This window comes from Centroberyx affinis, unplaced genomic scaffold (assembly GCF_046629955.1).
Source record: "Centroberyx affinis isolate AG114_WGS23_722 - 3 ecotype Tasmania unplaced genomic scaffold, CSIRO-AGI_Caff_v1 ptg003635l_1, whole genome shotgun sequence".
Taxonomy (NCBI): Eukaryota; Metazoa; Chordata; class Actinopteri; order Beryciformes; family Berycidae; genus Centroberyx; species Centroberyx affinis.
The window spans coordinates 63,825-86,123 of record NW_027281544.1 but is presented as its reverse complement, the minus strand read 5'-3'; the positions used below and the strand labels follow the sequence as shown (position 1 = coordinate 86,123).

Below are 22,299 nucleotides of genomic sequence, written 5' to 3'. Positions count from 1 at the left end.
GGGGAGAGCTGAACTCAGAGCTTTGGAATGTGACTGGAAAACCCAGAAAAACAAACTAGGAAACTGATGTGTTGAGTCTTGTGATCCTCACTTGTCAATATAAAATCAATCCTCAGGCAGGAGTCATTTGGAAAATGGCTGCTTACACTGTTGCAGTGGTAAGTTAAATGGCGGCTAAACTATGACATCCAGTCACTTATCATCATAAGGCAAACAACAACCAATAGAAACAAACTATTATATTTTCAGAAAATAGTAAATGTAGGTCTATGTGTCTTTTTTCTCAAATGTTGGCCCATGTGTTTCTTTCTTCATAAAGCTTACATCTGTTTGATACTATTTACTATAATGTATGCTATGAATTTACATCATAACTATTTATGTCAGCCGAAAAAAAAGTGTGTAAACTCTATTCCACAAATTAAAAAGGTGGCTAAATTGAGTTTGGGTACAGCTTTACACTCCACCACATCTCTGACTGCTTCATACACACTATGTCCACCTATATAGGGAAGAAACACTCCAGAGAAAGCAAGCATGCCCACTAACAATCCAACCATAAGATGCAGTTACTCAAGGGCAGCGAGCAGATTGATAGCAAAGCCTGGAAAATAGTGTGCTCATTGAGAAACTCCACGTCTTATCTCACATCTGCCCCGGGACGTTTCTCCAGGGGGGGGGTTACTCTCGGGTATGAGGCGAGAGAGGAAAAACACGTTAGAGGAATGAAACAACAACAACCCCATCTCCACCCACCAGGCCCGAGAGCCCACCCTCCGGAATTCACGAGCTTATACCCCTACCCCCAACCCAACCCCGTCCCGTCCCATCCCAGCCCCCGCGCAAATGCCTGTTTTTGAAGATGCGTGTAGAGGAGGCCTCCGCAGCGGCCACAGAATTACTGTTTGGGTCACAGGGTTGGATCCCGGTGTCAGATGTTATCCACTCACTCATATCCTGACAGGACCTTTCTGATCAGGGCAAGTCGGTGGCAATCAGCATAATGCAGCTCAGCTCACATGTATGCAGGCGAATGACAAAGAATCACTGGGGTATGGGTGGCTTGTGTGGGCCTGCTGGTTAGTGAGCAACTAGAAGACAGGATCAGGGATTTAGTGCAGGGTAAAGCCACCTAAACTCACTTTACCCATGGTATGAATCTTTATGCTGTGAAATTCAGAGCATACATCATTATAAGTATAATCAAACTGATGTTAATTGTATGAGGATAGGATCTTTTAAGGGGGGAAAAAATCCTAATTTAATGATTTTCTGAAAATACAACTTTTTTGTTTACACTGGTGTTTGTTTTGCTTTATAATCATCACCAACTGGAGGCCAGCTTTTTTACTTACCACTAGATTACTGGATAGGATTCTTGAAAATAAATCCTACTATTCAGTATTGTTTTCACCTCCTGCCAAGAGATCAATCCACTTAAACTTTTTATTTGTGGAATAGAGCTGGACCACCTTTTGAGGCTGATGTAAATCTTTATGTTGTAAAATTCAGGATATACATAATAGTGAGGTAGTGAGTAGACTAGTATCAAAGTGATGTAAGTTAGATGAGGATAGGGTCTTTTAATGGGGAAAAGAAAATCCTAAATTAATGCTTTTCTGAAAATACAACTTTTTTGTTTATGTGGTGGTTATTTGCCTTATAATGATCACCAAATTGAGGTCAGAGTTTATACACCTATCACCACTACATCAGATTCTCCATTATAAAGCCTATTCAATCTTGTATTTACCTTGTATTTATCTTCTAATTAATTATTTAAAAAAGTAAGAGCCTCAAGCTCCTGGTAAAGAGATTAATGAAAAATCACTGCAGTGGTGTAACCTGAAGTCAGCCTGATCCTTGGCCAATCACCTAGACACTAATAATCTTGACAAAAATAGATAATTATGTGCATTTAACCTCATGAGCACACGGGGATTCCTGAGCTATTTGAATAGCAACTTTCTGAGCAGACTTTGGACTCCCTCACCCCAGCTAACCCCACCCAACCCCCACTCCTCACCATGTAGGCTCCCAGAGGAAATTTGCCTTTACCCTGCATTGCTGTCAATGCAGTTCAAAGGGTTCATTGAGTTCGTCTCTCCCTTTTCTCCTTTCTTTTTTTGGTGAGGGGGGTTGTTTTTTGTCGTTTAGTGCATGCATTCCAGCCACCAATCCCTCACTTTTTTATATCCTCTACAAGGAAGTGTAAACACTGCTGGCAAAGCAGGTCATCTACTCTCAGAGCTGTGTTTTTTTTTTTCCTTGAAGATTTGGAGAGTATGGACACTTGAAACGTTTCACATGCAAGAGGTGATTGTTTTCCTCCTTTATTTATTCATTTGAAATTCTAAATGTGTGTGATTATGCTTCTATTTCATCCAAATTCCTGGAGACTTCTGCTTCATTTAGAGAAGGGGGGAAATGTTAGTTTCTGCATTTTATCTAACTTTTTTTCTTGGATGCAACTTTGTCCTCGTCTCATATGACAGATTTCGTTCAGAAACATTTAGAATCAACGAAAAAATGTTGCAAAAGTCACATAAAAGCGCACGTGTGCCATGTGCCTCATACTGAACCACAAAAGAAACCCAAAGAGGTTGTATGAAAGTTTTTTTTCGTTTCATTTCAATTCAATATAATTCAATACTTAAAATAAAATCATTAGATATTTGTGGGCGCGTTTCAGATGCCATTCAATTGATACTTTCAGCCCGACATATTTGCAAGATGAATGAGTCTGTATCTTTACCACCAGTTAGTCCCAGCAGGATCATTTCCCACTAAGTTCTGAATGGGGGAAAAACAAAATCTAAAAAGCAACGCGGAAACAAAACATTTCTTGAAAATCACGGAGCCTTTAAACTATTGTTTGCTCCGACAAAAAAATCCCTCTCCAACATGAGTAAACAGGGTGCAAATAATCTGAATGAAATATCGGTGACGTCAGAGAGGGGGAGGCTGGAGAAGAAGCGCCTCTGTCCCCGGTGCGCCAACAACTGCGCGTAATGGCACCAAATATGTTCTCCAATTCATCATCTTTTCTTTTTCTTTTTTTCTTTCCTTTCTTTTTTTCGGCTGGGCCACGGCAGGTCAGTATTACTCCATCTCTTTTCTCTTAGCCTCATTCATCTTTTTATGTGATGATCAGCTAAACCCATGAATCTATGCTGCTCTAAAACACCATGCAACCCAACAGTCGATGGATATCCTTAACGAAAAATCACCGAAATATTCCTATAATATTCCTATAGGGACTTGAGGTGGTCTATAGCGAGTTTATATGGCCGTATTGTACTTCATGTTTTTTTAATGTCATATCACTATAATATTCGTATAGGGACTTGTAGTTTTATTGTGATCTAGTATCCTTCTAATATTTATTATAGGCTTCTTTTTCGTAAGATGCGCGCATGTTAAACTTCATAACTTCACTGAATGTGTTTAATATCAGAACGGGCTCTATGATCCGTCATTTTGTCATGTTGTGAAAAGCCAGTTGCATCAGGTCAATGAGTTGAAGCAGGTTCTGTATAGCCAGTAATAAGCGGGTTTAGACGAGTTTTCTTTGCGACCAAATACCGTTGATTCAACGTTTTATTGTTGACCCTTAGGTTGAATAAAAAGAAAACGTGCTCAACATTGGTATATACACCTATAGGGTATATAGAGAGAGTCGGATGGTTCACTCACCTGTGGGCGAGGGAGCGGACATCATCATTCAATTTTCTCCGTGAATGGATGAGATGGCACAGGCGAACCAAGCGTCTCTTCCCCCGGTGTCCGTTTGACAGCAGCAAATGTAGGGAAAAGTAGATGAGTTTAGCCTTTAATCTAGTCCAGGTCTAGCGACGTCCTGGCTTGAAATGCATGTTTACAGGCTGACTTTAACCTGCTATATCGGCATATGAAGCCAACTGACCGACTGGATTCAAGGAGATTTTCCATGGATGAATATTTTATAGTGACACTGTAACATAAGCGGAGCAGCGTGCGGGGCAGGCAGATTTGTTTTAATTTTGTGACAATGAGCCAACTGATTGCTGTGAGCCTTTGTGGCACAGATCTGAAAGACAATCTCGAAAATTGTCCACAGATCTTGAGTGTTTTTTGGTCAAATTAGCTGCACTGTTTTATTCATGTATCATGGTGCTCAAAAGGGCTGCTCCTGAGCATAGAGAGGCCACGACTTTCTGCCTAAAACACATTCATTTATAAGGAGGCCGCCCTAAAAGCTGAAGCACTGGGACCATTTCAGCTACAAATCACCAGCTCAGACTTTCACACTATCTGCTATCCAACGTAAAGAGGCTTCGGAGTGAAATTCCCTTCACTCTTTTGAATAGGCTATGTCAGGATTTTTACTTGACAAGGGGCTCTTCAAGCCATGTGGCATCCTCTCTGGGCTCCTCCATCATGCTCCAGCCTCCCCCCACCTCTCCCTCTCTTGTTGATAGAGATCCATACTTCACATCCCCCACCCATCTTGTGCTCAGACTTCAACAGCATTATTCCACTATTCAGGAAAATGATGAATTGTTTCTTTCAGTGCAAGTAAAGCCACTCAAGTCATTTGATGTTACTGCAGATATGACAGTCATACAGTAAGCCCCCTACCTTCAAATAGCCTAGAAATGAGGCTATCTTCCCTGCAGCAACCCCCAACCCTGGTCCGCTGGTCTGGGATCTGCTGTAGAGTCACTCCAGCGTTTTATCCACATCGCGCGGTAGAGCTGAACTGGCCCCAGACCAGTGCTAGGTGTTGGGGAAAAGCAGAATCTAGGGACATTGACACAAATAGCGCCACCCATCGGTTCGCCGGAGACTTTCACCTGCGCGATTCTCAACCCCGTTTCTAGTCAGAGCACTGTGAGAAGAAAAGGTTCACAGAGCTTCAGGGGTTCTTCAGGTCCAGGCTGCTCCTCCCCTTGCAGGAGGCTTGGTGTTGTTGAGGAAGAAGCCAAAAGCAGAGCCTGTGGGGTTCATTTTAGAGCAGCAACAATAAAGAAATCAGGATCATATTCAGTGTTAGTATGGTGCAGATAAAGTGTAGTGACTCTTCCTACTGCAGAAACAATGGTTGTGTGAAAACCATCTACACAACAGGACTGGTGCCTCAATGTAAATATGTCAACAACATTCACCCTCAAGGAACACAGATCTCTTGAAAAAATTATGTAGGCCTGCTACTAATAAAAATTAAAACATTTTGAAAATATACATCTGAAAGGCATGCAGCTTGCCTACACATAAGTGTTCAACATTTGTTAATTTTAGTTAGTTCTAAAGAATAATTTAAAAATTGGTTTTATAGAATATACATAGGCATTTTCTCTTGTATCTATACAAAGTATTCTACCAAGTAAAAGAGGAAAGAATCAAATTGTATGAAATTTAAACTACAGCAAAAAATAATATAAAAAGTTATCACCTGATAGTGTCATAGTGGTATCCCCACCTTGTTTTGTTTCAGCTAAATTGGTTAAGAATAAATATCTGTTAAACATTTCACATCATCGTAAGATTTACTCACTTTTTCTATTGTAATTATGGAGTTCAACAATGTTTTCCCTGTCAATATTTGTCCTTTTTTTTATTTATTCATTTTATTGATTATCTACATTTAACCCAAATATCATGATCAGATGTAAGGGTATGGATCCAAATGGGCAATCTGGACACTTGGGATGTTCTGTATGCCTGTTAAGAAAGTTGTTGATTATTACCATAGTCTGTGGACAGCAGACATAGTTAAATATATAATAGTCAACACAGATAAAATTGTTTAATTAAAATAAAATGATAAAAAAAAAAAATAGATATCTAGGCTTGGTACAGAAGAGTGAGAAGTGTAGGTTATAGCCTGCTGGCATGTTTTTCTCACTTAGCCCCACCTCAGTGTACCATGCACAGACTATGAATGGCTTTCAAGCCCATTTTGTAAGGTTTCAACAAATACATTAGCTGCCCTTCCACTGCTGTGAATGGATAGGCTAGAGAAAATGCACTTCAAGGGCAAGGGCACTAACTTTTCAAATTAGATTTATGTAGTTAATGTTGCAAAACAACCACATGTCATAGTAAATCATAGGTTAACATACTACAACAAGCAGGCATGCATAGATCACAACCACAAAAATCTCTTACACAATATGAAACCACAAAGCGCCTTAGATGGTGATTTGCTGATACACCATAAAAAATATTTATTTTCAGCAACAAAAAGCACATCAAGAATGAAGTTGATTTAAAATATCAAAGTTTCCAACTATAGCCCAGATCTTTTCCTCACCTGAACCAAAGTGTTTTTCTTCCCTAACCTCATAGAATGGCTCCCATTGCCTTATACCCAACCAATGTTACTGCTTAGATCAGAGAAATATTATAAACCTTTTCAGTAATCAGGAGTAAAGAACCAGATAGAGTGATTCCACATTGCTCTGTAAAGGAAAATTGTAGATTTCTCCCAAGGCTTACATGTCAAATTCAGAACCATTATTTGCTGTTGAGGACCTGTCCTTCTTAGAGTGTATTCAGCTGAAAGTCTAAAATAGCCTACTGCAAGCCTGCCACTGACACCAGGCATAACCACATCTAAACACACTCACAACCATGAACACAACTGACAATGATTTTATTTGAGAAAATCTTTATGAACAAACCTTATGCCTGGGCTGTGAGCCTGGGACAAGAAGTGTCAAAAACAGAAAACATTGAAAACAAGGTGCTGCGTTTGGGCATAATGAGGGGAAGAAGGCAGATGTTTTATCAATAATAATTATATAATAATGATAATAGTAGTTTAATATTATTCCTCCGCCAAGCAATGTAGTTCTTCAACGGTTGCTAATCAACGTCGTTCCTCAGCACCGATATGAGTGGCCATTTCCGGTTGGCGCATTAATATTTAAATCAACTGTTATGCGGTCACAGGTGTGTGCTCATTGGGTATTTTGCAACGGCTTCAAACGTGACTCAGCCAATCAGAAGTGTCGACCGGCACTATCAGTTTCACGGGGCAGTTTTGGACATGTTTTGATAACGAATGTTTGACGCGTCTGAACTATCTATCGGCCATATCTAGGTGCTTTCTTTGCTCAGTTGTCAAATATAGATTTAAGTTTTTATTAATTATTAAGTAGGCCTAGTTCGTATTGTAATGTGCTAGCTTATGCAGCGGCTTCGGTGAAGAGACAGTGACGTAGGGCTTCCTTTGTAAAAGTTGTATGAATATAGTTGTATGAACTTGTATGAATAATTCTTCATTATCGACCCATCTGTACTGGCTGTAACGGCCGCCCCTCTGCTGCAGGGCTGCGGCTCCAAAGCGACACCTGCTGGTGGGTCATGGACATGCAGTCAGCCAGCTGCCTGAAGGAGAACTGGCTGAATTCTGCTTTCTCCTAAAGGCGATTTAATTCATCATGTTTGAAAATGAATCCATGGCACAACATTAAATACAATCTACGCGGGCAATGTAACAATATAACCTGAAATCTGAAATGTGTGTGTGTGTGTGTGTGTGTGGGTGTGGGTGTGTGTGTGTGTGTGTGTGTGTGTGGCAATGTGTGGTTGGGAAGGGTTGGGTTTGAGCAAATTACCTGCATGTTTTTTCTTCTTCTAAAGGATGTGATAAACGTTAGGAAAGCAGTCAGTGGTGTTACCATGTCAGATGAATGTGTTTCACCACATTCATTTAATAGACACGTTTGCTCAATCCTTTATAATGAAAACATGCTGGTTTCTAATCCAATTTAATGCACATTGTCTCCTAACTCTTAATATGGTGCACATTGGCTGATAAATCATTATTAGGCAGGCTAAATGTAAGTCAAATCCTATTTGCTAAGCCCTGTGTTTTTCAAAACCAGCAGGGTTTTAGAGGCTGAGATAAGACTTAAATATGTTGTATGTTGATTGGCCTACAGCCTTTTAAAAGAGCAAAATATGTTACTCATGAGCAATACAAGTTGAACTTACTTTATTGTTTCATGTATACATTTTGAGGCACTTACAGCACAGCCTGTATTTTAGCCTAGGCACCTGCAAATGACTCCAAAACAACAGCCACAGAACAACTGTTAACTTGTTAACTCTGAAAGTTGTTTAATTCAGAGTGTAGCCTATTATTGCACCCAAAGATTAAAGTTGGGAAATAAGTGGATAGATGTTGCCCATATGGGAGCTGAAATGCTAAAATGTGCAATTTTAGATGAAGATTTAATACATTAAAAGTACCAAATTACTGTACATGTCAGTAGGCAACCTCTTGCTCTGTAAAACCTCTGGGACAAGTTTGTTTTGTTAAAAACACACAGAAATTAAATTTGTTTTTGTGTCATTTGAAAATCAAGAGGGGGATTTCATGAGTCATGAGTCTCAGTTTCTGGTTTCAGTTTTCTGGACTTTTCCAGTTTCATCTCTTAGATGCTGCCCACATGAAACTGAAAAGCCAAAATAGGCAATTTTAGATTTGCATAAAACATTATGAGTATCAAGTTACTATGTCAGTAGGCTGTGTATATTTGACCCTGTAAAACTCTGGGTGACAAGTTTGTTTTTGTAAAAAAAATAATACTAATAATAAAAATAAAAAATTAGGACTTTCATGGAGGTGAAAGTTTCTGGTTTCTGGACTTTTTCAGTTTAATCTCTTAGGCTTGATTCTCTTAGGTTTGTCTGGAAAAATTTAATGAAAATGTAGGAGCAAACATTTTAACTCCCCTGACAAAGATTTCTGTTCTTCAGTTATCTTTTAAAATGAAAAACAAACATTTATGTGTATCTAACTTGTATTAGAGTGAATCAAGATAGATCATTTTATTTCCTCATAAATGGGCCTATAAAATGTAATTCTTTAAGTTCTTAATGGTAGTTATATTGACACAATTTCAAATATGTTTGTGGTTTTATTTTTAATAAAATTGTGAAATAATTCAAGTTTCCTTGATAACATTTTAATCTGAAGCTATACATGCATGAAAATACAAGCTGTGGAAGTTATTAATTTAATCCATTTAAAATGCAAACAAAATAAATAAATTATGTTTCATGGTAATTATAATAATCTAAAGATCCTTTGGTAAGAATGCATGATGCCTTTTCATTTCAACCCTGTCACTGCAAAGAGATCATTTCATTAAAAAAGATGATTTTATATACAAGACATAATACATTTTGCTCAGTAAATGCATGCTTTTAATTATCAATGCAGAGTCTGATTTTCTGTAATTTATCTTGCAAATTTCACTTTTCAAAGCTCATGTTGTGTTAGTCCAGTGTTTTAGTTGTTGTTTCTGCTGCTAACTTTTTTCAGCTGACTTCAAGTGAAAAATATGTTAATGTCAGTGTATCTTTTGTTTCCAGAGGGGGGAAAAAAACTTAATAAAAACAGAGAAATGAGAATTAAATTGTGATTGATGATGAAGAAACTGAAATGACAAAAGGGTTCAAACAACTTAAAACAAATTCCTGTTTTGTAATTTGAACAACACTACACTCTAAACATTAAACTAGTGAAGGTAAACAAATGGTGGTATTTATTATTCAATGATTGTTGTTCATTAGGCTAGAAAATCTATTTGGAAGATAAAAAGTTAGCTGGTTGTTGCTTTATATGCCTTTAAAAAGTAAAGTAATAAAGGCAACCAACATTCTTGAAAATGTTCGTGTTTTATGTTTATATCTTTTGCTAATAAGCCCATTACTTAGTGAATTAAATTTCCATGACAGCATTTTGACAGAGAAAGGCTTTCAAATGGTGGATATTTCACTTTGAAGTGGAACTATTAAAAATCATTGACTGGATTATCCAAATTTTAATCATTTCTACCTCGAAAAGATATAAAAGATTGACACTGGCGAACTTGTTGTAACACAGAACATGGATGTTGAGCAGCCCACATGGGGCCTCAGTCTGTCAGACCACCCTCGTGTTCTGCTGCTGCAGCACGTGCTGCTCATTTATACAGAGTGACCGCCCCCTGCTGGACGACCAGGCACACACACACACACACACACACACACACGCACACAAATACATGATGCCTTCACTGCTACTCCTACTTCTCATACCTGTCTGTAAAGATGACTTGGATGAAGATGCATTCAAGTGATTTTGGTCGGAAATAAAAAGAAAATGAATCCTGAAAAAGTTTTTGAGTGGCTGCTTTTTTTATTTCATAACTCAAACAGCATAGAGCTACTTTGTTCAGCTGCAGAATGAAGAGGAGAAAATGTGCATTGCTCATGTAATCAATGTTGTAATGAATATTTATGAGGAAAAACTTGTTTTATTAATATCTTTCATCATTATTGTTACCATTATTACCAGTCATGTGTTGCAAAGCACTAGCATGTAAAAATGAAGCATTCTATTTCAATACAGTTTGGGGGAAAAATCACAACCTGAAGTTCATCAATCAATATCTTTAAAATAATTAAAACAAAGGAACCTATCTTATTTTTTTTCTATCCTTTAAATCTACCATAATTTATTTTCACTTTGTTATCATTATGTCACTTTTTCCAAAATGGCAGATCTGTCACTTTATATCAAAACTCTCCAAACGTTAGTTTTCCCGGTGAACAAATGACTTTGATAAATTGCTGTTTAAAAAGTTGTTTATTGAAGTTGTGGCATTGTTTTGTTCCCTTTAAAAAGGTAAACAATCAGCACATGTCAAGAGGTAGAAATCAACATCAATCTGAAGGATATGTGGGGATTGACATTTAAACACACTCTCACACACACACACACACACACACACACACACACACACACTTGCATGCACAAACACACACACAGGAAAATGTTTTTGCATTTCCCCCCACAAACTGTCAACTCGCAGTATCATCATTTGCACAATACTGTCTACTTAAAAGTCTACATGCTGAAATCATCTGACAGCCTCTGTGATGCGCTCCGATGAAAAATAAATAGTCTGCGTGTCGGAGCACCCATGGGAGACTTACACTCCCCAACATAGGCCTCTTTATGATGCTCTTCAATTGAACGTTCGCCACTTTGACCTCATGACTATAATGACTGATTGGCTGATTACAGTAACTGTGAAGGTAGCCGCTCCCTTTAGACACCCATCTCATTGATACTGTAGTCATTCTTTAGTGAATAAGGACTACAAACATGGAGTACAGCAGAGGGTATGGTTAGCTATAAGTGCTGCATGTTGGCTTGTAGTTGTGTGCAAGTGCAGCCGCAGAGATCCTGATGAGAGTCTGTGTCCTAACAGGCCCACGCAGAGAGAGAGAGAGGGAGGGAGGGAGGAGGGTGGGAGGGGAAGGGGCAGAAAAGGAGAAACAGAGAGAGAGAGAAGGAGAGGAAGGTTTGTAGTGCTGGCTGGGTAAACGTGGGCTAACATATGTGGAAAAATACAGAGGGAGAGCGGAGCATGTGAAGGAGACCAGGCGACGGTTAAAAGACGGCGGAAGATCGCGTACCCCCGGGTGTTTCGCGAAGAGTTATAAAGAACGTGCGCGCGCGTGAACCGGCTGGTGTGAAAAGTATCCCGAAGAAGAAGAATTTGGGGTAAAACAGCTGAGAAGAATGAAAGAGAAAAAAAAAAGTGAATACAAAAGAAAGGGGAAGGAGAGGTAAGACTGGGGAGGGGGAGGGGGAGGGGGAGGGCTATTGGACCCAGGAGATGTTGAGGCAGCGGGCGATGAAGGCGTAGGTGTCGGCCACCTCCTGGATGACCTTGCTGGTGGGCTTGCCGGCGCCGTGGCCCGACTTGGTGTCCACGTGGATGAAGAGCGGGTTGCTCTGCTTGGCGCTGCGGCCCACCACGTGCTGCAGCGTGGCGATGTACTTCAGGGAGTGCAGCGGCACCACGCGGTCGTCGTGGTCGCCCGTCAGCAGCAGCACCGCCGGGTACTGGACGCCGTCGCCCTCGGGGACGCGCACGTTGTGGAGGGGCGAGTACCTGGGGGAGAGAGAGGAGGGGGGGGAGAGAATGTGAGCGGGGGCGGTTATGTTGGGGACAGTATAGCGTCTCCTCCTTCCCTAGCAAAACGCTGCCACTGATTCTTGATAGGAAAATTTTAAAATTATGTTAGAATTTAGCATAATTCCCCCCCCCCAAAATATAAACAAGTATAGTTAAAATAGAGTGTTCCCCATAGAATGTTTGGCAGCTGTGGGGGTAATTTTGGTTTTGACACCCAGATTCACTCCTGGGCCCATTACAGGATCGGTTCCAGTGTTTAGACAGTTTAGGAACGGCCCTTATTTGGATATTTATATCATGATATATGAGACTATAATTGCAATTTTAAGTGTTACTAGAAAGGTGCATTTTCTGGAGAAAATGCGTGTGATTGCTGAGAGTGCAAACTGTGGCACTGGTGCAGCTCAGTGTGGGTACAGCTCACCCTTTCTGTTGGCTGTCTGTGACTGGTCTATCACTCTCCTCTCTCCTTCTTTCTTATCCTATGGCTGTATCTATGTCACATATTTTTGTCTGTCTCCACTTGTTGTCTCTGTCTCATCTGCTTCACTCTCTCCCTGTTCTTCAGTTGCTGTCTCACTCTCCTGGTAAAACAGGGATAGGTAAGATCAACTGACTGCATCTACATACTGGTGCTGATACTGGTCCTATATATGTACCAGTGGCTGTGTGTGTGTGTGTGTGTGCGGGTGGATGTGTACTGATGTGTAGTGCGTGTGGCAGACTATACACGCAGTGGCACTAGCACATACTGGTACCAGTAACTGTCTGTCTGTGTGTGTGTGTGTGTGTGTGTGTGTGTGTGTGTGTGTGTGTGTGTGTGTGTGTGTGTGTGTGTGTGTGTGTGTGTGTGTGTGCGCGCGTGTTTTTGAACATGACTGTGGATCGTCTCTTCAAACTGAAACGGCTGAAGCAAAGTATAATATGTGTATGTAATGTTAAAACTGTGAGAAATGTGGCAGTTTAAAACACTTCTGTGAAGGAGCTGTAATGAGTGTCAAAGTGATAAGTAATAATGTTAGAAATGTACTAAAATTTCATAGTAGTAACAAGTACAAAAGTAAGAAAATATGTAGGAAGGCTTATGTGTAACAGCTGGAAGGTGGAAAGAGGTTGAATACTATAAGAGTAGGAAGGCTAACAAACTAGTTTAGATAGCCAAGTTGTAGTGGCATGTGTAGTGGCAAGTTGTAGTGGCATTTTTCGAGCTGTGGGGGCCACTGCTGCTGAATAAACTCTATTTTCCAAACAGGGATGGATATGAAAATAATACCCAAACTATTCCCAATCACCACAGCTACAGACAACTAAAGGGGAAATGCTTGGTTCGGTATCAGTTCATATGAAGGCTTCACATTACACATTCTAAAAGGTTGAGCGCGTACTTGATGAGCCAGTTGAACTGCTCTTTGATTTCTGAACAGCCGAAGTCGGTGGTCCAGGCGTGGCCGATGGTGAACTTGTGGAATTTCAGCATGTCCATGACGCCCACCTGGGCTACGGCACAGCCAAACAGCTCGGGCCGCTGGTTCACACACGCCGCTGGGAGACAAACACACACACATCAGGCTGACACAATATTATAACCGGGCAGAGAAAACGGTTCCTGGTTTGTGTAGTCTTAGATGTTCCTCGGCCCGCGCTGTACTGACCTATGAGCAGGCCGCCGTTGGAGCCTCCGTTGATGGTGAGTTTGGAAGAGGAGGTGTATCCCTCCTTGACGAGATATTCAGCTGCACACTGGAAGTCTGTGAAGCAGTTCTGCTTGTTGGCCAGCATGCCAGCTAGAGGAAAAAACACAGGGAAGAATGAAAATGAGGGGTTTGTACTGTATTATTTTAGACAACGACGAAAACGTATTATTAAAATAGTTTGTCTTTTTGTGCACTCTGGTTGAGCAAGGTTTGATAAATATCATAAATATGCCTCTGCCACTGTGAAAGACATGTTGAGTGTGGGCCCCGCTTTCTTTTTTATCAGTTTGTGCATTTGAAAAGTACACGCCTGCTGCTAAATACTAGGATTGGAGGAAGGAGAGCAGACCAGTCCTCTCTGGTTTTTGGGAAACTCATGAACTCATGTGTTCACTGTAAGCTGAAATATACTGTAATCACAGCTTTATGATACATGACAGCTTGTAGCATTCATATTTACCTTGGCCAAGTGCCAAGGCTTAAGGTTAGAGGTGTTGTTGTCTGTCAGCTACCATATCTGAAGAGAGAAAACACTCGCCAGTACTTATCAAGCAGGTCCAAGAAATTTTCTGATTGCGTCGGCATCACTTATGCATCCTTGTTTATTCTTTTAAGTGGCTCGTCTGTTCTAAATGAGGAAACTGCATGCGACTAGGACAAATGACGCATGCCTCTGGTGAGTGGGGCCAGCTTGCAAAATGAGGTTTATCACTGTGTGTGTGTGCGTGCATCAGGCCTCACCTTTGTGCCAGGTCTCCCCGTACTCCCCTCCTCCTCGGATGTTGGCGACGGCCAGGACTCCCCCCATGTGCCTGACGAAGATGAGGCGGGACACGCTGTAGCTGGGGGTGATGGAGATGTTGAAGCCCCCGTAGCCGTACAGGAAGGCCGGGTGGGAGCCGTCCATCTTGATGCCCTTCTTGTGGACGACGAACATGGGGATCTGAGTGCCGTCCTTGCTGGGGTAGAAGATCTGGCGGGCAGAGGGAGAAAGACAGACAAGACCGGGGTCGCGATCAGGAAAAGAAAAGGGACTGGAAAAGGGCCAGGAGAGGGCAGGGAAATGGTGATCTCCCATTAGACACAAATGGGAGCTGAGAGTTTAAAAAAAAAAAAAACACATCCTGAGACAAAAAAAAGAAAAAAGAAACCCTGTCCCCATTGCCGTGGCTATTTTCGCTTTCACCAAGTTATTTCTGGGCTCACTGTCACCACTAGGGATATGACAAACATATAAATCTGACTGTGGGATACTGTACTTCCAGAACCCCGAATGCTTCAAGTGTCATATCACATGTAACAGGAACATGGAATTTCATAGTGAAAAGGTGCATGGGGGCCTTAAGTCTAAGAATATGCTTTCACCAATTCTCAAGCGCCATGAGTCACGCATCACCGGACTGAGAGGGATTTGTTCTAGTCCAGCACACATCTCAGCTGATTTTTCTCCTGACAAACAAAATACCTGTTTAATACATTGGGTCAATACTTGGAAGGGCTGGGTCAAGGTTGGGTACTCATGCAAAACCAGTTACAAACAAGTCCCTGGAAAAGGCTGTGGGAGTAGACTTTCAAACAGATATAAGCTACAATGATCAGGAACACACACAAAAAACAGAAAAACAGTATTAGAAATAAACAGAAAATGTGTGTCTACATAAAAAAAAAATGAAATCCTGAAAGAGTCACACCCCTGATTGTAGTTACCTGGGTGGTCTGGTAGTCGGAGGTGTTGAAGCCTTTGACGGTGACCTCTCTGAAGACATGGGGCTGCAGAGGTTCCTTGGTCAGGTCGCAGTGGTAAATGATAGCTGGATGGGAGAAGAGGGAAAATCATCATCTTAGCGTTCTACCGTCTGCATCATTTTCAGTGTGTGGGAAAGGATTTTTTTTCCTGTTCTCTCCGTTCTTTTGTTCCCACACAGGACCGAAAGCGGATATAATGATCTGGGTGCTGTGCAGAAGCAGAGCGAGACGCGGAGACGGATGAGGAAACTGGTGTATCGAGTTAAAGGGATTGTCTGAGTCAGTCAATATGTCTGAATTCTGTTCAAGACAAATGCAAATCCAGAGAGTATACAAACTGTACTGAGCACGGTCGCATGCAGAATGTGAAAAACATGCCATATGGCAATTTCAGCATACTACTTTCACACCATATTGAAGCCCAGCTTTAGTGTCACACTGTTGCCATTTTCTGTGATTCGTTTTACCATCATATCATGTTACACAGCATTCTCAGTAGTTGTTTTTATACAGCTAAATTTCCAGTTTTTTTCCCTACACAATTCAGAGTTCCTACACATTTTAGTCATTTTCCAAAGCTAAATTTCATCGCTCCATTTAAAGATTTTGGTCAGGTTTCAATGTAAAGTATGCCGATAGTGGTATATAACTGTAGACGGTCTATAACTAGACAAAACAGGTAGTCATATCAGGGTTGAATAACAATATTTTTTCCATACGACAATTCAACCTGGAACCCAATACAACACCCTGGCATTTCCAGCATGCACACATTGGATAAAAACATTGATCGCTTAACAATTTCAAATTCAATACTCCAAACGGCTCACAAGCGCTGCGCCCAGTTCAGGCCGGGCGGCTGAGCGATCCCGTACCTGGGGAGAGGAAGGAGGTGAAGTAGTAGAAGATCTCCGAGTCCCTCTTCCGGCCCGTGAAGCCGACCACGGAGCCCACGTCCAGGGGGAAGGTCCGCAGCTCCTCCCCCGAGCTCAGGCGGTACATCTTCAGCACGTTCTTCACGTCGTGGAGGAAACACACAAACAGGTAGCTGGAGTACGTGCAGGTGGCGAACACTGCGGGGGAGACGGCAGGGGGGAAAGGCGACAGGTGGGGGGAGGGGGGAATAAAAAGAGGTAAAAGGGATTGAAAGTGAGGAGTTGAAAATTAAGGGAGGATGGGACAGGAGGGGAAAGAGAGACAAGGGATATTAATGAGTCAAACCATCTGGTCATGAAGCATCTGTCAAAATGTGGAGGGCATCATACAGTGACAATACCCCATGTAATGGTAAACACAGCCAGCAAAATAAAGTTAAAAACATCTACCATCAGCTGACTGACCTTATATAAACTAAACTCTGCACTAAAAGGAAGATGAAAAGCAGCTCTAGATGTTAATTATGTTTAGTAGGCTAAAACGGTCTAGTTATGTGTATCTTTTTAACGCTTTCTATGTGTATTACGGTTTGATGTAGATTATGTCTCACACACCGACATCCGATTTGTATCTTAAGCGAGGCCGGAGACAATTTTCCACCTACTCTATTCTGTTCCATCGATACAGTCGGTGTGAGTGATGCAGCGGCTCACCGATAACGTCCTTGTCGTGCTGAGGGATGAGCTCCTTCCAGTTGCTCTGAGCCGGGGAGGCGAAGTCGATGTTGATGAGGCGGTAGCGCGGGGCGTCCAGGTTGGTCTTGAACGTGAACACCGTGCCCTCGTTGGTCACGTACTCGTATTCGGCGTCAAAGTTGTCGATCAGCTTCACCCACGGCAAAAGGCCTGATCATAGGGAGAGGAGTATTTCAGAGCTAGAATAAAGATGCTGAACACGCACAGCTGTGTTTGCAAGGCGCTCACACAAAGAACTGAACAGGCAAAAATAAATTAAAACGCCAATAAGTTAACTATTAATACAGGATAAGGATAACAGCAGGTAAATACAACAAGCATGAAACGGGTATAAACAAATATACAGGCCCAGCATACCTGTGATACCCTGTGGGGTGGTCTGGAGGTCACAGTACCACAGTCTGTTGACCGGATCACAACCTTCTCTGATGGACAGCAGCACATAGCGTCCATCATCTGATACCTGCAAATGCACAATTGAAAAATGTAGCAGCACAGGAAAGAAACTTAAGCGCATGATCTCTGACAAATGATCGAAAATGCCCGTCCCTACTTTGAATATCAATTTACACATGGGATCTTTTTTTTAAAATTTGTGACTCATGTTTTTATGTTTAGGAGCATGCACTGATAAAACAATAGAATTAACAATAGGACTTGAGCATACCTCAGCTCCACTCATCCACTTGGAGTGTTCAGGGAACTCGGCGCACAGGCAGTCCTGGGACTGAGGAGTCCCCAAAACGTGGAAGTACAGCTTCTGGTGCAGGTTGCTAGAGGTCTCAGTGCCTAAGAGGGGACAGCAACTACAGATATTAGTTTCATCGATGCCCCCTAGTGGTGATTAAGAAAAACGAACCTGTCAGCACTAGTGTCAGATGAGAGGAGGAGGAAGATGTAGAGAGGGAGGGTGTGGCTTGTGGAGGCAATATTAATACATCAAAGCTGCATGTGAGCAGAGGAAGACAAAACAACACATCCATCATGAGACGAAAATAGAAGTGTGTGTGAACATTTTTTAATCTTTTTTTTTTCTTCTACTCACAGTATCAGTTTCATTTCTTCCTCAAAATGTCCATGTTTTAAGTATTGATGAATTAATTTCCTCTAATTTTACGGAAGGTACAGCCACTGGAGATTATTCCACCTCTCTTTTCCACGTATTATGTTTTACTGTAATGGTCAGTCATGCTAACTTAAATAAGACTTAACATTAGAGAATATCTGGATCCAGTCTACTTGACTTACCGTCGCTCTTGCCCTCCTGGTTGGGGTAGGAGTTGTAGAAGAGGCCCTTCCCGTCGTGGGTCCAGGACATGCAGCTGAACTTGACTCGCTCCAGGCGGTCCTCCATAGGCGCGGCCCCTTCAACCCGCAGGAAGCGGATCTCCACCCAGTCAGAACCGCTGGCGCTGGTGCCGTACGCCAGGTACTCCCCGTCCTCAGAGAACGCATAACCTTGGAGTAATTAAAGGAACACAAACAGAACATTAACATTCTTTATTTAGCTGTCAGTGTGGACCCTATAAATAGCAGTCTATTTGTGGAGACAAAGGCATCACAGATCAAAGACTCAGCAGTTTATAACCATATGAATAACGGTTGCTAGGAATTTGTTGCAGCACACTCAGGATAGACGTGACAATAACATAGTGCTGTGACATTGACAATCGATAAATTATCGAACACATTCATTGATTGCCATATTCGAACATCAAAGGCAACGTTCGATATTGGCTATCCAATTGCTTTGCCTATTGTGATCACACAGTTTTGAGGCCACGGCCACAGTCCATCTCGTTCATTTCAATTCATTTTCAATGACAATTCCACATTTTTTGGAGTCAATTCCGACTCCTTGTAATGGAATTGATGGAATCGATTCTAAATCAATCCCCATTCCAAATGAAAATCAACACAAAAATTGTAGTTTTACGCTGGTTGGCATTCAACAGTGAGCCTTGAATTTGTCCCTCCCCCCTCACTTGTTGTGAAATGGATCAGACCAAGGCAGTCAAACACAGATTAGTATAGATAGGCCTAAATCTGAATTAATTAATTACAAATTCATTTAAATGAAACAGTTTCTGTGATTCCAGAGTTGGGAGTCGACTCCGATTCCATTTATTAGTAGAATCGATTCTCAGAATCGACGTGATAGAATCGAGTCGAATCGACTCCATCCCTAAATGAGAGCTGTCCGTTGTCCGGGCAGCGCTCATGGCATGTCCGTCTCCGTCAGATTTCCGTCCTTTTACTGGACAGACGGATTCGTCACCGCAAATCAGAGGCATTCCTAACTTAAAAAAAAAAAATAGCGGCAAACACGTTGACGTTCCAAAACAGCCCAACGGACAGAAATCTATCCGTTAGTAATTCTGTCAATTGTGTGGCCGCGGCCTCACGTGATCAAAATAGTCAGTACAATTGGCACTAGGCAATACATTATTGATTTAATAATAAGAAAGTATCTATATTTATAGATTTTACATGCATTTCATATTTAATACATTTTTGGTCAATGTCACAGCCAGGTGCACATATACATGTATCCCCTCAAATACACAAATCAGTCAGGCAAGGCCAGTTAACACACCTATGTGCACAGTCACAAGTCACAAGTCACAAAATAAAAACTATAAGTAAAAACAATAATGAAATAAATTGCTAGTGATTTGTTAGTGTTCAGGCTCTCTGAAAGCACTTGGCCTGCCTAGTGTGTACTGACAACAGGTTTTGTTCGTACCTCGCAGGGCAACCGTCCCGTCATCAGAGAAGGTGTTTGGATCCAAGAAGACTGTAGGCTCTGCGTCCAGGCTCTCCTGCACGTACATCACACTCTGGTTCTGGAGGCCCGTGTTGTAGAAGTGAAAATACCTGCAAATGGGGAGGCGAATTTGTTAATTCCTTGAAAACAAGGGATAGTTTATTAAATTCTCAGAAAATGTATAAAATTCTTTGAGTGCCGAACCCTGGAAAACTAGACCCCAGGGTTTTGAACAGCCTTGGGACACCTTGTGATTGTGCAGGCTGACTCCATAGTGTCCAGGTAATATTTTGACTCAGGGAGCAGCACTCACTGGACAATCAGCAAACAAAACAAACTTATCTCTGTTCCTCTCAACTTTGTGTCCATGTTCAGTTGTATGTGAGGATAGCACAAAGGTCTAAAACACGGTTCTGTTGCCACCCCACCCGTCTCACCTGCTCCCCCTCTTGAAGGGACAGCTGTACTTGGGGTAGTCATAAAGCTCGGTCATCCGCTCCTTGAACAGGTCTCGCACCTCACAGCGCTCCAGATACGGCAACGTCAGCTGGTTCTGCGCGTTGACGAAAGCCTGGAGGAACAAGACACCATACAACCACACTGACTCATTAGAAACAGCCAAATGTTATCATCTCTGGTGTTACATCTTGTCAACAAAACCTCAGGCTGACTGTGGTTGTTACTGCCAGTTCCCGACGCACTGCACTTGACCTCTGTGAGAAGCAGCTGCCAAACACAGTGACACAACCAGCAAACTATGTATTTGCTAGTATATTTTAAGCAGTTGACTTTGGCCACTTTGATGAGTCCATACACACATAAAAAACACATTCATACAAAGTATCTGGTAACTTTGTGTCCTCACACTGCAACAATGTAAACTGACAAGGCTATGCTAGAGATTCAAAAGATGGAGAGCATTTACCTGTGTCTTTTCGCTGTCAGGGTCCTCCAGCCAGCTGTATGGATCCGGTATCTTGTTGCCATGGTAGTCATCCACCTGAGACAGATAACAACGTTAAAGCTAACTAACGTTACAGGTTATAGTGTGTATTAGGTGTGGCATCCTAAAAACACAATGGACCTGCTGTGTTAGCAAGCTGGTACGTCCAGGTTGGCTAGTAACGCTAACCAAAGTCACAAACCCTAAAGATTAGCAAGCTTAAAATGGCACCGTTAATAAGGTTACAGCTAGCTGGGAAAAGCTGCCCATGCATTTGTCAACAAAGGCAGTCTAGGTTGACAGACCTTGGGCTAGCTAAGCTAACTAGCATGCTAACAAAGCAGACGTTCATGTCAATGAATGAAAAGCATGATGATTAAGCATCCCGGCTTATTAGCACGCTAGGCTAGTTAGCTAGCAGCCCTTACTTACCACTGCCTCGTCACGGTAAGCCTGTGGATACTGGAAAGACATTTTGGAGGTCAGTTTTCGGGTATTCCGTAACAGAAAAAGTTGTTCCAAAGACTGAAATATTGGTTTTGAAATGACCCTCTGGATCCTACAAAACATCAACTTCTACGCTGAAGCTTTTGCAGAGAAGATGCTCTGGTTACACACAGTCAACAAACACTGTGAAAAGCATTACCGACGGTCGCTGTATGGCCGCTCTAAATTATAGAGCGCCCTCTGTTGGCAAGGTGGATTAGTTTGGTTAAATAGTTTCATTTGCATTACGAAACATTAAAAAGATAAAATTCAGTCTATGAGTATTTAATTGTGGGCAAACCTACAGTTTTTTTTAATGGATATTGTTTTCCTGCATTTCACCTGACAGAAGAACTGTTACTTCATTTAAACTTGACTCAAGGCGAGAGTAACAATTTTTAGAGTACTTACCTAGGAAATAACTCAAGTAATGCTAATAGAGTAACGTTAACTCTCTAAAAAAGTAGCCAAGTGCATATGTAGCCTAGTTAATTCTCAATGGAAATCATTCCAATTTTGTGCATTTTTGTGAATGTTGCAAAATTGCTCCCCAAACAGTTAACTGATTACCTGTTTTGTTGTGGTTCTTGGAAATACTTCAGTGAGTTATATTCTCAGCCCAAATTTAAGGGATTGTCCCTTTTTAATCCAACAATAGGAGGCAAAGCTCAGAATGACTGTGTTTTACCGTAAATAGCAGATATCACTGCACTCTGGTGTCTAAAAATAAAACTTTAACCAAGTAGGACTAAACACATAAAAAACACTAAAAATCTACTCATCGCAGTAATCATAGTGAAGTTGAAATTAGTTACAATGCACCTCTGGTGAAAGGTTATCAGAGTCATCAGGGAAACTCCATCAGCGCTCTTATCTATCTGATAGAGGAGGGGAGAGGTCGACCCTTCACTCTTCATTCTTTCTGCCAGTCAGCTTCCCCTCTCTTCCTTCCTCTCTCTACTTAATCAATCAGCCCTGATTTGACTGTCATTATCCTCTTGACACCTACTCTTACAAAATGACTGATAGCACTAAATTACAGCAAATTAAGGCACTTTTAAGA

At 41.6% G+C, this 22,299-nt stretch overlaps 1 protein-coding gene across 1 annotated transcript; it reads right to left on the bottom strand.

The window, feature by feature from the left end:
• Nucleotides 1-10,616: 10,616 nt before the first annotated feature.
• prep (prolyl endopeptidase) lies at nucleotides 10,617-21,346 on the bottom strand. Its single transcript, XM_071540439.1, has 14 exons — nucleotides 21,183-21,346; nucleotides 20,733-20,807; nucleotides 20,245-20,378; nucleotides 19,787-19,917; nucleotides 18,289-18,498; nucleotides 17,708-17,829; nucleotides 17,398-17,503; nucleotides 16,999-17,190; nucleotides 16,285-16,482; nucleotides 15,371-15,474; nucleotides 14,405-14,636; nucleotides 13,622-13,753; nucleotides 13,355-13,511; nucleotides 10,617-11,945 (listed from the first exon to the last, which is right to left on the bottom strand). Exons 1-14 carry the CDS (start codon nucleotides 21,318-21,320, stop codon nucleotides 11,651-11,653), a joined length of 2,226 nt encoding a protein of 741 aa, XP_071396540.1. The 5' UTR covers nucleotides 21,321-21,346; the 3' UTR covers nucleotides 10,617-11,650.
• Nucleotides 21,347-22,299: the final 953 nt, after the last annotated feature.